General features: G+C 50.8%; 1 protein-coding gene across 2 annotated transcripts in view; it reads right to left on the bottom strand.

Moving 5' to 3' along the window:
• TSPAN11 (tetraspanin 11) overlaps window positions 1-14,781 on the bottom strand; it is a 63,975-nt gene that overhangs the window by 32,321 nt on the left and 16,873 nt on the right. For both annotated transcript variants that reach the window (XM_079937019.1, XM_079937018.1), the window contains exon 3: window positions 4,939-5,033. In XM_079937019.1, coding sequence (XP_079793145.1) covers window positions 4,939-5,022 — 84 coding nt within the window. In that variant the 5' untranslated portion in view covers window positions 5,023-5,033. The remainder of the gene's footprint in view (window positions 1-4,938; window positions 5,034-14,781) is intronic.

Raw genomic sequence — 14,781 nt, 5'->3', positions numbered from 1 at the left:
ACCTGGGGGTGGAGGGGGTGCTGTTTCCCCCCATCTCACTGCTCTGGGTGTTTCAAACTTTGGGATGTAAACATTTAGGGCTGTGAGCTACACTTGGTGGGTGGTAACCTGTGCTAAGCAACCAAACCAAACCAAACCGCCACGCCATAGAGGAGAAAGCACCGGAGTGCACTGCACGCGGTAAGGGCAAGCTTAGCTTCGTGAATGCTGCTTCACGTGAGCAATTCTTATGCTTCTATGAACTTCTTATATGGGTCACATGATCCCCGAAGCCGCCAAGCCAGAGCTATGGACGTAGGAAGCGGTTAGAGATGAGGCGTGCCCCTTAGTCTAATCATAATAGCATAGCTACGCGGAACAGCTAAGCACCAGGTGGGCGTGTGCCAGACACCGTGCTGTGCGAAATGTTTTCCTAAATATTCGTCTTTAATTCTTACAGGTACTGATGTTCCCGTTTAACGTATGCAAAACGTGACGCTCGGTGAGATGGAGTGATCTGCCTGATGTGTTAGTCTGCTCAAGGTTGCCCTAATAAAACGCCATAGAGCAGCTTAAACAACAGCAATTTATCTCTATTTCTCACGGTTCTGGAGGCTGGAAGTCCTCCAGATAAGGTGCTGGCTGATTCAGTTTGGGTGAGGACCTTCTTTGCTTACAGACGACGGCTGTCTCCTCACCGTGTCCTCATGGTCTTTCCTCTGGGCAGGCTTAGAGAGACAGCTCTCTTCCTCTACCTGTAAAGCCAATCCCATCGGATTAGGACCTCACCCTTGTGACTTCATTTAACCTTAATCACCTTCTAAATGCCCTGTCTCCAAATACAGTCACATTGAGGGTTAGGGCTTCAACCCCTATGGGTCACAGTTCAGTCCGCAGCACCTAATCTTCCACGGCAAATAGACAATGGGGTCTCATTTTGAGCCTGAACTTGAGCCCAAGTTTTCCCGGCACCCGGGACACTGGGAAAACGCGGAACTCAGAGCTGGAGGCAGCAGGTAACGTCAGAGCTGACGGCCAGGCACACCGGCTTAGGGGTGAGAGAGAGGGGCCCCCAGCTCCGGGGCTTCGGGCAGACTGCTTCCACCTTGTAACGCAGGGCTCTCGCAGAGCCGCTCACAGCCTCGGGGCACTGGGAGGATGCGCGTGGACGCACAGCCCAGGGAAGGCCTATCACAGAAGCTCCGTGGATGCTGGGAGCTTTGTCCACGGACGGATTCCAAGCGTCCGCAACAGGGCTTGGCACTTAGCACATGCCTAATAAATGCCATGGAATAGATTTTCCATTATCACTGACCAGAGTACCTGGACGTTAGCACCAGCTTCCCTTACCACCACGACAAGACCTTGGGCAGGATTCTGAACTGGGTGTACCTGCTCCCTGTCTGTAACATGAGGATAACAGTGACACAGCCGCCAGGGTTGACCTGCGGATCACAGGGGATGGTCCACGGAAGGTCGTTATCCAGCAGTACCTCTCAGATGCTAGGCATCGTAACCCCGGTCTCTCCTGGTTTAGACAGGGCAAACGGGGACACTGTGGACCCTGGACGCACCCCTGATATCTGGGACTCCCACATCTCTCTCTTGCCTGAATTCTCAGCCCCCATGCTCTCCCTGGGATTCTCACCCAGTCCCGTGGCTGCAACCACCATGGGGGTGGAGACGATGCCCATCTGAGACCCAGACCCCTGAGCTGACTTCTCTCACTGGGCATCTCCGCTCAGATGGTCTCCTGGCAACTCAAACGCACCACGCCAACGTGTGACCTCGCCATCTGACCCCACGCTGCTTGCCTTCCTGGGCTCCCGCTGCGGGGATGGACTTACATATCCTAGACACATCTGCCCTCTCGACAGCATCTGATTAATGACCAAATCTTGTCAATTTTGCTTCCTAAAACCCTTGACTCTCCCCAGGTATTTGATGCTCGCTGTCACCCCCGCAGTGCAGGTCACCACCATCTGTTGTCCTGATCAGGGAAAAGCCTAGAAGGAATGTCCACAGTGGTCATTTCTGGGTAGACAGTATTATGGGTTGAACTGTGTCCCCAGGAAGATTGTTAAAGTCCTAACCCCAGTACCTGTGAATGTGACCTTATTTGGAAACAGGATCTTTGCAGATGTAATTAATTAGGGTACAGTCATTAGGATGGGCCCTAATCCTGTATGAGTGGGTCCTTACAAGAAGAAGAAAATGCTGTGTAAGGATAGAGACACACAGGAAGGACAGCACGTGATGACTGAGGCAGGACCTGGAAAGATGCAGTCGAAAGCCAAGGACCCCACGATGCCCCCACCAGGCGCTTGCAAGAGGCAAGGAAGGTCCTACCTAGAGTCTCAGAGGGAGCGCGGCCCTGCTGACACTCGTTTCGGACTTGACTTTGGCCTCCAGAGCTGTGAGACAATCAATTTCTGTTGTCTTAAGCAACTCAATTTACGCTCCTTTGTTACAGCCCCCTAGGAGCCTAATACCCTGAGATATGGGCCATTTTTTTCTTACTTATAATTTTTAGTATTTTATCGATTATTAGTGGATACATAAGACTTTATGAGCTGGAAGAGCACACTTATTACAGTAAGTCCCCGACATACAAACCTTCCAGGTGCAAGCTTTCAAAGATGCAAACGTGCATCTGGTTCCAGCAAAGGAACCAGAACCTGCGCCATCAGCGTCAGGCGTGAGTGACACTGCAGCTTCCTCTGTCTCCTGTTGCTGACGACCCTTCAGCTCTACCAGCTCCCACCTCCTCTCCCTCCTCCAGGCAGTAACTCTTCCTGCCTGTTCACTCAGTGCCAGCCCCCGTGTGCCAGCTGTTGTACTGGTGCTACTGTACTTTTCAAGGTACTGTACCATAAGATTAAACATGTTTTATTTTTTGTGTTTGTTTTTATGTATTATCTGTGTGAAAAGTGTTATCAACCTATCACAGTACGGTACTATAGAGCCGATTGTGTTGGGCACCTAGGCTAACTCTGTTGGACTTACGAACAAACTGGACTTATGAATGCGTTCTCGGAACGGAACTCGTTCGTATGTAAGGGACTTACTGTATTTTTAAAAAAATCCTCACTCAGCGAGAATCTTAAACACCCCACCGGATTTCTCTCTGAGAATCGAAACTATCTACGCCCACACAATGGCCTGATCATATCACTGTGGCTTTATTATTCCACTGTCTTCATCCATACAACTTCCCTATTCCAGGAAACGCTCGCCCAGGAAGAGAAAAGTTGCAAATAAAACAAGTTCATTGTTCGTTTCGGGAACTTTGCAAAAAGCATTTAAGCAAACGGCAGATTGTTTAACTTCTGAATAGATGGCATTGTATGTCCCCTCTCCAAGACGCTTCTAAACCCTTGCCTTGCTGTGGGTACCAATCCTTAACTACTATACCATGATCCTTCCCAGTATTAAGCAATTTCATTAATCTTAGTGGAAGACTCTGAAAAGGCAAACACAGCTCAGCTTTGCCTCTGCCTTTCTGAGAGGCTTCTGAGAGCGCATCCTTTGCCATGGCAACAACGAGACTCAGCCCTGCCTTACGAGCAGGTCGATCTGCTGGCATTTTGGGGCCTTCTACAGCTAATATACCCAAAAGACTGCATTTACTGAATGCCTTCTGTGTGCAGAGACGGAATTAAGCACTTCACATACACCATTTCAGGGCGTCTCTGAAATACACTATTAACAGATAAACTGAGGGACTTCCCTGGTATCGCAGTGGTTAAGAATCCACCTGCCAATGCAGGGGACATGGGTTCGAGCCCTGGTCCGGGAGGATCCCACATGCCACGGAGCAACTAAGCCCGTGCGCCACAACTACAGATCCTGAGCTCTACAGCCTGCTAGCCACGACTACTGAGCCCGCGTGCCACAACTACTGAAGCCCACGCACCTAGAGCCCGTGCTCCGCAGCAAGAAAAGCCACCGCCATGAGAAGCCCACGCACCACAACGAAGAGTAACCCACGCTCGCTGCGACTAGAGAAAGCCCGCACGCACCAACGACGACCCAACGCAGCCATAAATTAATAAATTAATTTAAAAAATAAAAGATAAACTGAGGCGCATTAAAAATGTTAAGTTGATTTGAACAAAACTCGATTTGAATCAGGCAGCATCCCATCTAGCAGATGCAAAGGAGCTCCAAGAGCCATACAAAACGAAAGACTTTTCTAGGCAGAAGGGCTGGGAACAAGGAAGTTATATTAGGCAAAACAGCGGGTTGGTCATTGCCAAATAGCTTTCGTTTAACTGGAGACACAGGCTCAGCCAGCGTAGGTGAGTTGCCTACGGCAGAGCCTGTCTGCTGACGGCAACGCCTGCACCGTTAGCCCCCTTCTGCCTCTCCAGACACATTCCAGTGTCTGGCTCTTTGGGGACCTGGTGGTATTCTGCTACCAATTATCTGGATAATTGCCTCAAGTGGACAGACTCTTTTCTTCCTGGGTGACCTAGCCCGGGTGGTTTCCCCGGCGGGGAGTCGGTACAGAGACCATTCCCGATGCACAGAGGCAGCCCTGGGCCCCCCAGGACTTATGTTTCTCTGCCTCGGGCCTGGAGAATGTGAATCATGAAAGGCAAATGGGCTTCGGAGGAAAACAAGCAGTTATTTGAGGCCGTCACATTTCCCACCAGGCATTGGAGCCGCAAGTTAGCAGGGGAGGGAGAGCCAGACCTTGCGGACTGAGGCCGGGACGCAAGCTCATGGCGATGCCTGGTTGCTGTGCGGTACGGACTCCACGCCAACCTGCAGGCCGAGTTTTAGGTTCCCCCTCAGTAGCAAATGTACACGTTTGCTTTCAAGTAGGCAGAATTAGCCCATGGGTGGTCTCTGATGTGGAAAAAATCAGCTCCAGAGAGATGACTCACAGAAAGCAAAGACGGCTTGACTCACGCGGTGCTGGAGAAGCGGGTGGCGCGTGCCGGGTTCACTTACCCAGAAGAAGAAGTTAAAGACAGCGAGTAAATACTTCAAGTAGACGGTCAGCCAGTCGTCCTGATCGACCTTGTAATGGGCCATGGTTGCTGGGCCTGCAAAGAAGACACACGTGTGACCAGGGGTCCACAGAGGCGACCTCGCCCGCCCAGAGCCAGGCGAGGTTCCCTTCAAAGGGCATCCTAGCCTGTCTGGCCGGGGACTCTCAGACTGGGGGTGTGCAGCCCCAAGCAAAGAGCAGAGAAACGCCAAGGTCACTGGACACAGAATGGAGGTGAATCACGCAGAATTTTCTAGCGCTGTGGATCTTGGTTTGGCCCTTCTGATGCAGGACTAACCTGCAAGTCTTCCTACAGACTTTGCACTGTGCTACTGTGTTCTTATTCTGCCCCCGTCTTAGCAGGGTGGCAGGACACAAGTTCACCTGTCCTGCACACACACACACACACACACACACACACACTCGGCGTGCCTGCCTTGCGGTGGAATCCTGTATCATTTGAACAGGACCTCTGCATGCGCAGGTGAGGCACGAGCCCCAAATCAGAGCATCTGTGCTGGAAGGGACCTCGATATCCCCAGGCCACCCCAGCACCTCGACTTTCCAAAGGAGGAAGCAGGTCGGTAGACCGCGTGGTTTGGCAGTAGGATGACAAGACCTGGAGTCTGGCTCCCTGGGTTTAAACCCTGATCTGTCACAAGGTGTGTGAGAATGTGGGTAGTTACGTAACCTCTCGTCCTCGTGCCCTCCTCTGTACCGGAGAGAATAATGTGCCCACGTGGCAGGGTTGTCTTGCAGATGAAATGGGATGATCTACGTGAGGTGTTGACCACAGTCCCTGGCACGGAGTAAGTGCTCTATACTGTTGGCTATTAATATTACATGTGGCAGGGGTTAGAACCCAGAGCGCCAGCCCTAAAATTCCTAGCCTTTGCCCCAGAACCATGCTCCTTCCCCTTGTCCCGATGCCCGCTGGTGGGCTCTCTGGGAACCGTGGCGTCAGTGGGATGAGAAGATGGGGGTTCATGTGCCCGGTGATCCTGTTTGCATCTAAATCCCAAAGCAGCCTCCGAGATCTCTCCTCGGGCTTCTCTCATTCCCTGGGCTCCCCCTCACACACGCTCTGACACTCGGAGCGTAGCTGCTCCCTTAGGAACCGTCCCCTTTAGGGGGACCTCTTTTATTCCAGACCCAGAGCAAGCAGGCCTTGGTTCTGCCCACCTCCATCTCCCTCTCCTCCATTCCCACCAGTGTCTGCTCGGGCCCCCCCGCCACTGCCCTGCCCCGCCTCTCCGCGGCTGGTGCCGGCCGGGCCCAGATTACTTCCCCTGGAGCCACCGTGCTGAGTTTTATTTCAAGCTCATGGGCTCCTGAGACAGGGCGAGAGGAAGACAGAAAAGAAGAGGTGGCTGTCTTATTTGGGATTTCTATTTGCAGACCTTGAAGAAGGTAATTTAAGACTTTGTCTTCTTGGTAAAAAAAGACAAAACCCATTTTTCTCCGATTTAGTCTGAGAGGTAGGGTGGTGGAAAAAATACAGAAGGAGAAAAAAGGAAGCCCTATAAAAAAGTGTAAAAAGCGGTGCTGGATGGGGTCAGCCAGGCGACTGGACCGGGAGCTATTACACGGTCGTTGTGCAGGTCACTGTGCACAAGGTCCTGATGAGGGACCCTCTGGGCCACCGGGGCCATTGGTAAACTGACCGTCTGTTTGGGGCCCAGCCCCTCCTGTCTGCATTCTCTTCTCCCTTTGCCTGGCCCTCCCCTCCCAGCCGGGGCCCACTGGACTCATGTACCAGAACCTTCTCTAGACCTGCAGACCAAGGGGTCAGGACCCTCTGAAGGAAACTGTATTTTTAAAAGAGTTCAGGCAGATGACAGGATTTAACAAAAGAAACATATTTCTAATGGTAAAGTTTCGGCCCTGAGGGGTAGAGAAGACAGAAGCCCACAGTGCTGTGGAATGTCAGGGTCAGCAAAAACCTCTGGACTCACTTAATCCAACCTTCTGCAGAAGGAATGAGGAAATTAATACATGTCTGAGTTAAGACTCATTTTCAAATGACCTCTCTCAAGTCACATGGCTAATGGTTGCCTAACCCCCTGTTCTGTGCTCCTTACACAGGACCCTACTATACGTGGGGCCCTATGCTGGGGCTGGCAGAGGCCCCCAAAGAAGTGTCAGAACCTTGTCATTTCCCGGCTGTGTGACCTTGGGCAAGTTACTTAATTTCTCTGTGCAGCTAATTTACTGAGCACTTACTACGTGCCAAGCCCACGATTAAGTGCTTTACACGGGCGATCTTGTTCTAGCTTCCCAACAGCCCTATGAAGTAGGGCTATTCCCATTCCTTTTGCAAGATAAGGAAACTGAAGCTCCCACAGGTTAAATAAGCTGTCCAAGTCACAGAGCAAGTAAGTGGCAAAGCCCGAACAGAACAAGGAGCTTCTGACTCAGCCCAAGCTCTTACCCACCATGCAGTGCTCTCAGGACCAGAGCTGCCAGGGGGAGGGAGCAAGGAGGACCGAGGTTGCTGACTTCCTTAATAGCTGTTCTCCCCTCTAGATTAGGACAAGAATCCCCCATTTTAGTTGGGTACTTGGCCCCCTGGAGCAGACGACACTCCCTAGCCTCTCTTCCTACCGGGTACAGCCAGGATTAACTGCTCGCAAAAGGCACGGAAGCAGAAGCAGTGTATGCAACTTAAGGTATCATTTTTGGGTGTATGTTTCATGTGCGTTTGAGAAGGTGAATCCTGTCACTGTAGGGAGCAGAGTTCTATGGGCGTCAATTAGGTTAAATTTGGTAACTGCACTTTTCACAGCTACATCTTCGCTGATTTCATGTCTGCTTGTTCTACTGTCTATTGAAAAAAGTATATCAGACTCCCACTAGGACCATGAATTTGTATATCCATCCTTGAACTGTTCATTTTTTTCTTTTAAAAAATTTTTATTGAAATACAGTTGATTTACAACGTTGTGTTAGTTTCAGGTGTACAGCAAAGGGATTCCGTTACATACATACTCTTTTTCAGGTTCTTTTCCATTACAGGCTATTACAAGATATGGAGTATAGTTCCCTGTGCTATACTGTTGGTTAACTCTGTTCATTTTTGCTGCATATATTATGCAGCTATTTTATGTAGTACATTTAGATTTGGAGTTGTGATATCATCCTGGTGGATCAATCTCTATCATTAGTAAATGTCACTCTCTGTCTCTAATCATCAGAAATATCCTTAAAGTGAGGAGAGGCATGTCTCTCTTCACCCCTTCCTTCTTCTAGTTGGTTGGAATGCTGATGTGATGGCTGGAGCTCCAGCAGCCATTTTGAGGCATGAGCTGGAAAGCATGGTTTGAAAAGTGTAGAGCAATAAGTTCAAAGAACCTGGATCTCAGATGATTTTGGAGCTGCCACACCATCCATGGGCTGCTCACCTCCAGACTTAGTTTATATGAGAGAACAAAAAAACTTGTAGCTTCTTTAAGGTACATGGTTGAATATTCTATTACCCATAGCTAACTTCACCCTGATGTGGTAGATGGAGTGGTGGGTACAAAGGTCTGCCAGAGCACGCGAGCAGGGGCACTGAGGATGGGGCAGTCAGACGGGTGGTGATGTTGGGCAGTGGCCACAAGCTCTTTTAACTTTACACTCGATCACTAAAATGTTTTGAGCACACCCCATAAATATGTATATTTATTTATAAATTATATTCATGCACTATTATAGATCTATATGGTAAACATCATCAAATTCATCAAAAAGCTTAATTTTGCTTTTTTTTTTTAAGATGAAAATAATTAGGAAGAGGAATTCTAAGTAGATGGTCTGTCTCCAACCTGCATCAGGGGCCAACTGATGCAGGTTTTAAAATGGAGGGGTGAGAAGTGTACAGGTAGGTAGGGGTCAGATCGTGAGCAGCTAAGCCCCAGAACGTGGACTCATGTCCTCAAGTGATGAGAACCACAGGAAAGCACGCAGCGAGGCAGTCCCTTGATGAGCCCTACATTTCAGAAAGAGTTCCCTGGCAGGGGCAGAACAGGGCTGGGGCCAACTGGGTGCCTGGGGACCAGTTAAGCAGTTGGTACAGTTGGTGCTGATGTCCAAGAAGGGGACAGGGGGGTCTGAACCAGGCCCAGGGCAGCGGGATGGAGAGCAGGGGACAGACATGGGCAGGCAGGCCATGTGTACAGCTAGGAGGAGAAGCAGGAAAGACCTCATCAGCCTTGGGGAGACGGATGCACGAGGGAGCGGGCCGGAGGAGAACAGGCGAGTGCGGGGCCGGCCACAGCACCACGTGCTGCCGAGAGAGCCAATCACAGAACGTGGCAGGGCTCACCTTTTCCAGAGCAGCATCAGCGGAGGATGACTCGGGTCAGGAATCCAGGAGCGGGGGCGGGGGGGGGGGGGATCTGGAGACCCAAGGTAGATATTTTCAAATGAGAAGGCGAGGGAAGCAGCTAGAAGGCCTAGTTGAGGTTGAGAAGTGTCTTTGCCTTGTAAAGAAGGGAGATTTGCATGCTCATTTCACTGGGAAAGATTCCCAGCCACCACTAAACCCTCCTGCCTAGTGACTGGGGATGGGTGGACCGGCTGAAGGTGGGGGGAGCAGAAGAGCCCGTTTCTCCCAAGTGGTTCCAGATGGGGCCTGGCAGGCAGCCGTCCTCATGTATTCTCCTCCCCTGGCCCTTCTTTCACCCCAGTTTTCCTCAGCCCTTCCCTGTGATTATGAGCAGGGGCAGGGGCGGGGGGTGGGGGGTAGGAGGGAGGGAATGGCCACGGCAGCCCCTGGAGAGGGGAAAGTGAACCCAAGCTGCCTGACTGGCCTTATCTCTCCCCCACCTCCATCTCCCCCACCAAGGGACTGGAGGAACCAGGGCTTCGGATCACCCTCCAGGACCATTTTCCCTGAGCTCTGAGGAATGTCATGAGCCCCATTTCAGCCAAGGACGTCTCTTCTTTGGCCTTGTAACTGGCCTGCTGCCCCCACCCCCGGCCCCTTCCCGGGCCCGCCCCTGAATCTGGAACCTTGCCCACTGACCGCAGCAGTTCGTCTAGGTCCTTTTTAGTACCTTTTTGTGCTGCGAACAGGCTGATTGACTTTGGACACTTCCTGGCTCTGTCCCTTCACCGTCTCCCAGGCTCAGGCAAGCGGCCCCCCTCCCCTGGGTGTCTGTCTTCCCATCTGTGGGGCGGGGCAGCCGTTCTCAGGAGCATCAGAATCTGGAGGGCTGGTCGACAGGGACAGCTCAGCCCAGGGTGTCCGATTCATCAGCACTGGGGTGGGACCCTGGAGAACAGACTCCCGGGCAGGACGACCAGCTATGTGATTTGCCCAGGACTGAGGGATTGCTCGGAACGCTGGACTTTCAGGGCTGAACCTGGACCACCCGGAGTGAAGTAGGGGGGTGGTCACCCGACTCCCAGATGCTGCCTCTGGTCTGGGGACCACACTCCGAGTCAGTGTTCTCCAAAGCCCCTTCCAGTTCTCTAACTCCATGGCCTGCACAGTGTAATTACCCTGTAATTACCCTTTGCATCTGAACAGACGTAACTGAGCGGGTGGGGCGGAGCCCCAGGGTGGGTGCACCCTCTCACACAAAGTCCACATTTAGGACGAAGATTTCCCAGACAGCCTGGTGATGCAGCCTTGGGGCGCCGGGTCTCCAGGCCACAGCTCTGACTGCAGAACAAAGCTGGGATTCAGGGAGAGCCAGCAGGCCTGGGGGCCTGTGCTGTAGGACATCTCAGAAAGGCTGCCTCAAATGCCTTGATGGTGAAGGATGGATCTGGGGACCGCGTCAGGCCGGATATGTAAAATTATGGGCCCTGAGACCTGGGGGGCATCGTCTCTTCTACGGCTTCTCGCCACCCCACTCCCCCCCAGAGAGAATGAGTCTCTAAGTGCAGAGAAGATGAGGGACACGTAGGCAGAACCCCGTCGGCTGGCTGGATGTGCCGAAGTCCCGGTGGGCAGGGCAGGGCTCAGCCAGAGGGAGAGACCAGAGCAGAGTGGACCACGCTGGGCGCTGGGGGAGGGCAGCAGAGGGCAGGCGGGTGCCTGGGACCTGACCGTATAGATACGAGGCTCTGTCGGCCCCTGGGCCAGCTGCATCCTTTGCTCATTCAACAGACACGCATCAAGTCCCCACCGTGTGCCAGGAGCTGTACATAGAACCCCTGGAGTTCGCCCTTAAGGAGCTGACAGCAGCCGTGGGGCTGGGGCGCCCTCACACATATAACCTCCAGACCCTGCCGGTGGCCCAGAGGAAGCGGCACATGGATCCTGCCAGGTTGCGATGGGGGCGGAGTGGTCCTTGAGGACAGGCAGGGCTTCTGCACGGGGAGGCTGCTCAGCCAGAGGGGACAGCATGAGCAGAGGCTGGACACTGCGGCTGCAGAAAAGCCTAGAAGGTCAGGTCAGGGGCCAGGGGTCAGTCCGGCTGGCCGCACTTGGTGTGACTTTTCCCTCCCCACACGCTCTCTACGCCTGGGCTCTCACCAACCTCTTATTCTCTGCCTGCTCCGGTTAGCACAAGCTCAGGCTGCGGGTGCCCTGCCTCTTCATTCCCTGAGGGCGGACTCCCCATACTCGGGGGCGGAGGGGGAGCTTGGTGTTTCTAAAATAAAGACAAAACCAGTATATTTGCTGTGGAAAAACTAGCTCCACCCTCCCCCTCAGTTAAATAAGTCCCACTTTCCTCCTCTGGGTTCTTGGTCAACAAGAGGCCAGGCCTGTGTGGCGGTCAAAGAGGTGGAAAGGAAAAAACAGTCCAAGTGGTTTAACCTGTAACTGAATTTAGGCTTCAAGTGAACCCTGGTTGCAATCCCCGCATGTGTGCCCCTTCTTTGCTCTCCTGCCCCTCTGTTTAATTTCCACGTGCCTGAGACCCTATTCCTGGTGGGTGGAGAGTCCCTCTGCAGGGGTCAGAGAAGTGAGGCTTCCTCGGGCCTCTGAATGGGACAGCTGAAGGGGAAGCATCCCTGGCTCGGCCCTGAGGAAGCCGGGCTCTGGGGGTGGGGTAGGGGTGACACACTGGGGCCAAAGTCACACTGCAGATTAGTGGCAGGACAGGGAGCTGGCCTTCTGTCTCCATGGCCACCAATAGGATTTTGAGGGGCTTCCCTGGTGGCGCAGTGGTTGAGAGTCCGCCTGCCGATGCAGGGGACACGAGTTCGTGCCCCGGTCCGGGAAGATCCCACATGCCACGGAGCGGCTGGGCCCGTGAGCCATGGCCGCTGAGCCTGCGCATCTGGAGCCTGTGCTCTGCAACGGGAGAGGCCACAACAGTGAGAGGCCCGCGCACCGCAAAAAAAATAAATAAAAAAACCCCCTCAGCACCAAGAACTCTTAGTCTTTATCCCCAGAGACTCATGTTTTCCTAAGTACGGGACTATTTTTTGCTTCATTTGCAGGTGCCAACGTGCATTCAGTGAATTAGTCAGGGCCGTGTTCAGAACCTGAGGCAGGTGGTTTCGCTGCCTTCTGACTCTCTACATTTATACATACACAGAGTCTTTGGAAGTTCTGCCTGTAGGCGAGTATCACCCTCTGCTGTTTTTCCTGGGTCCTTTTTAAAAAAATCTCAGTCTGACCCATGAAATGAGGGCTTCCCCAGTGCTTATGAAAAGAATGAGTGAACAAACAAAAACAGTTCTAGTCAGTGGGTCAGAAGATCCTGGTGTGAATACCAGCTGTCACCTACAGCAGCGTGACCCTGGGCAAGTCACAGGACCTCTGGGCCTCAGCTTCCTCCTTTGTGAAATGGAGCTGATGCTGGTCCAACTTTGCCTCCCTTGCAGGTTGGCTGTGAGGATCAAATGGGCTGAAGAATTTGCAACAACTGTGTGTACTGGTTTTTACAGCCTCAGTGCCATGCCAGGGTAAAGGCATTATTACACCAACCCCCAAGAGGTCCTTGAATGAAGAACAAGGTGTGGGTAACTCTATGGACTACATCAGCCAGAGGCCATGTATCCGATCGTTGGGGATATAGTCTTAAAGCCTCTGTATCTAAGCCCACTTGCCTACTCGTGGACTCCACTTAGATGGCCATGACAGGAGACCTTGTCCCCAGGTGACCAGGAAAAATTCAACTGCAGAAGATCAAGACCTTACTTTAAAAAAGTAGATTGGTTCAGACAGGATAGTCATTTTAAAAGAAGGGCGGATACAAATATTAATAACATTTAACTCAGGCTAATCTTGAGATTAGCCTGAAAATCATGAGAACCTATCAACTAACCAGTTGTGGAGGAAGGCAAGGTAAGAATGATAAAGAATTATACTCTCTATAGAATTACAGGGAAATCAATTTGAGATTATACATCAGAAGGCAACTGCGAGCTGCCGGGGACCTTTACCAAGGGTTATCCTAGAAACAGTGCAGTTGACACCATGTAGGTGTCTATTTACCATGTTTAAGTATAAAACTGTAAAATATCTATTTGGACATTATTTTTCCTAGTCTTCTCTTTCTTTTTATCATTCATCAATACCTCCCTTTCTAAGTTCTGTTTCACCCAAATGTGTCTCTAAAATGCAATTTTTGTATAACCTTCTGCTAGATGGGTTGGTCTAAGTTTCATTTGAAAGTCTTCTAAACTCTCCTACATCGGTCATCTGAAATTTTCCAGTTTGTACTGGCATTTCACTTGAAAGTATGGCAAAAATCATTTTTTCTATACCTTTTTCTTAAAAGGTAGAAATAGATGAATGTTATCACTCATTTGTTGTATTTTAGTGTGAATTTGTTAAATCGGATGATTTCCTATTTTTCTAAATTTTTAATATTGAAGTTTAATAAATCTATAGTAAAGCACAGAGGTCTTAAGTGTATAGCTTGATGATCTTTTTCAAAGTCAATACATGCATGTAAGGCTATGTATTTTCCCCTGAGTACTGCTTTGGCTGCTTTCTGCACATTTTAATTTGTCATATTTTCACTATTCATTTCAAAGTACTTTCTAATCCTCACTGCAGTTTCTTTTTTGATCCAAGATTATATGTATGTTGCTTGATTTTTCAAACATTTGGAGAATGTTTTAGTTGTGTTTTTCTTGTTGATTTCTGGCGTATTCTACTGTGGCTGGAGAATATGCTCTGTATAACTTCAGTCCTTTGAAATTTGTTGAGACTTGCTTTATGGCCCAGAAAATCGTTTCTTTCAGTGAATGTTCCATGTGTGTTGAAAAGAGTGTATACTTTCCAGTTTTGTTAATTATGTCGTTAAAACATATATTCCTACTGGAAAAAAAAGAAGGGGGAAAAAGGAAAGGGTTTTGGTGAACATTAAGCACCTCATCTCAGTTCTCAACAAGATGCTGTGAAAGAAACATCCTCTGTTGGGTGGGAGAAGGGGCTCCAGGGGAGGGCTGCTGCCTAGGGGGCCTGTGGGTGGGCCTCCATGGGATAGCATGGCTAGCCCTCTGCCATCAAAGCAGGGCTAATGAGGTCATTAAGCCCAGAGAGTGAAGGATGTTGCCCCTACCCATTCCCTCCCTTCTCATAACCCCTCTGCCCCTAGGCAGGATTTAAGGAGGACTGGGCTTGGCATCCAGAGACCTGGGTTCTTGTCCCATTTCTGTTTCCTAAGTTGCTCTGTGACTTTGGGCCTCAGTTTTTCTCATCTATAAAACTGCAATGACTCTATCTCCCTCACTGAGATGGGTAAAGTTGCAACTCCATTGCAGGACTTGCTGCTGTCACGTAATTTCTGCATCACCTGAGGCTCCGTGTGTGTGATCGTGTACCTACAAATAACAAGGGCCAATACTTATTGATCGTGTACCACATGTCAGGTATGGTCCTAAGCCTTTTGGAAGGGTCCCCTCTT

The sequence above is a fragment of the Stenella coeruleoalba genome (assembly GCF_951394435.1).
Source record: "Stenella coeruleoalba genome assembly, chromosome: 11".
Taxonomy (NCBI): Eukaryota; Metazoa; Chordata; class Mammalia; order Artiodactyla; family Delphinidae; genus Stenella; species Stenella coeruleoalba.
Note: the sequence above shows the minus strand (reverse complement) of the source record. Positions and strands in the feature narration are given on the sequence as shown.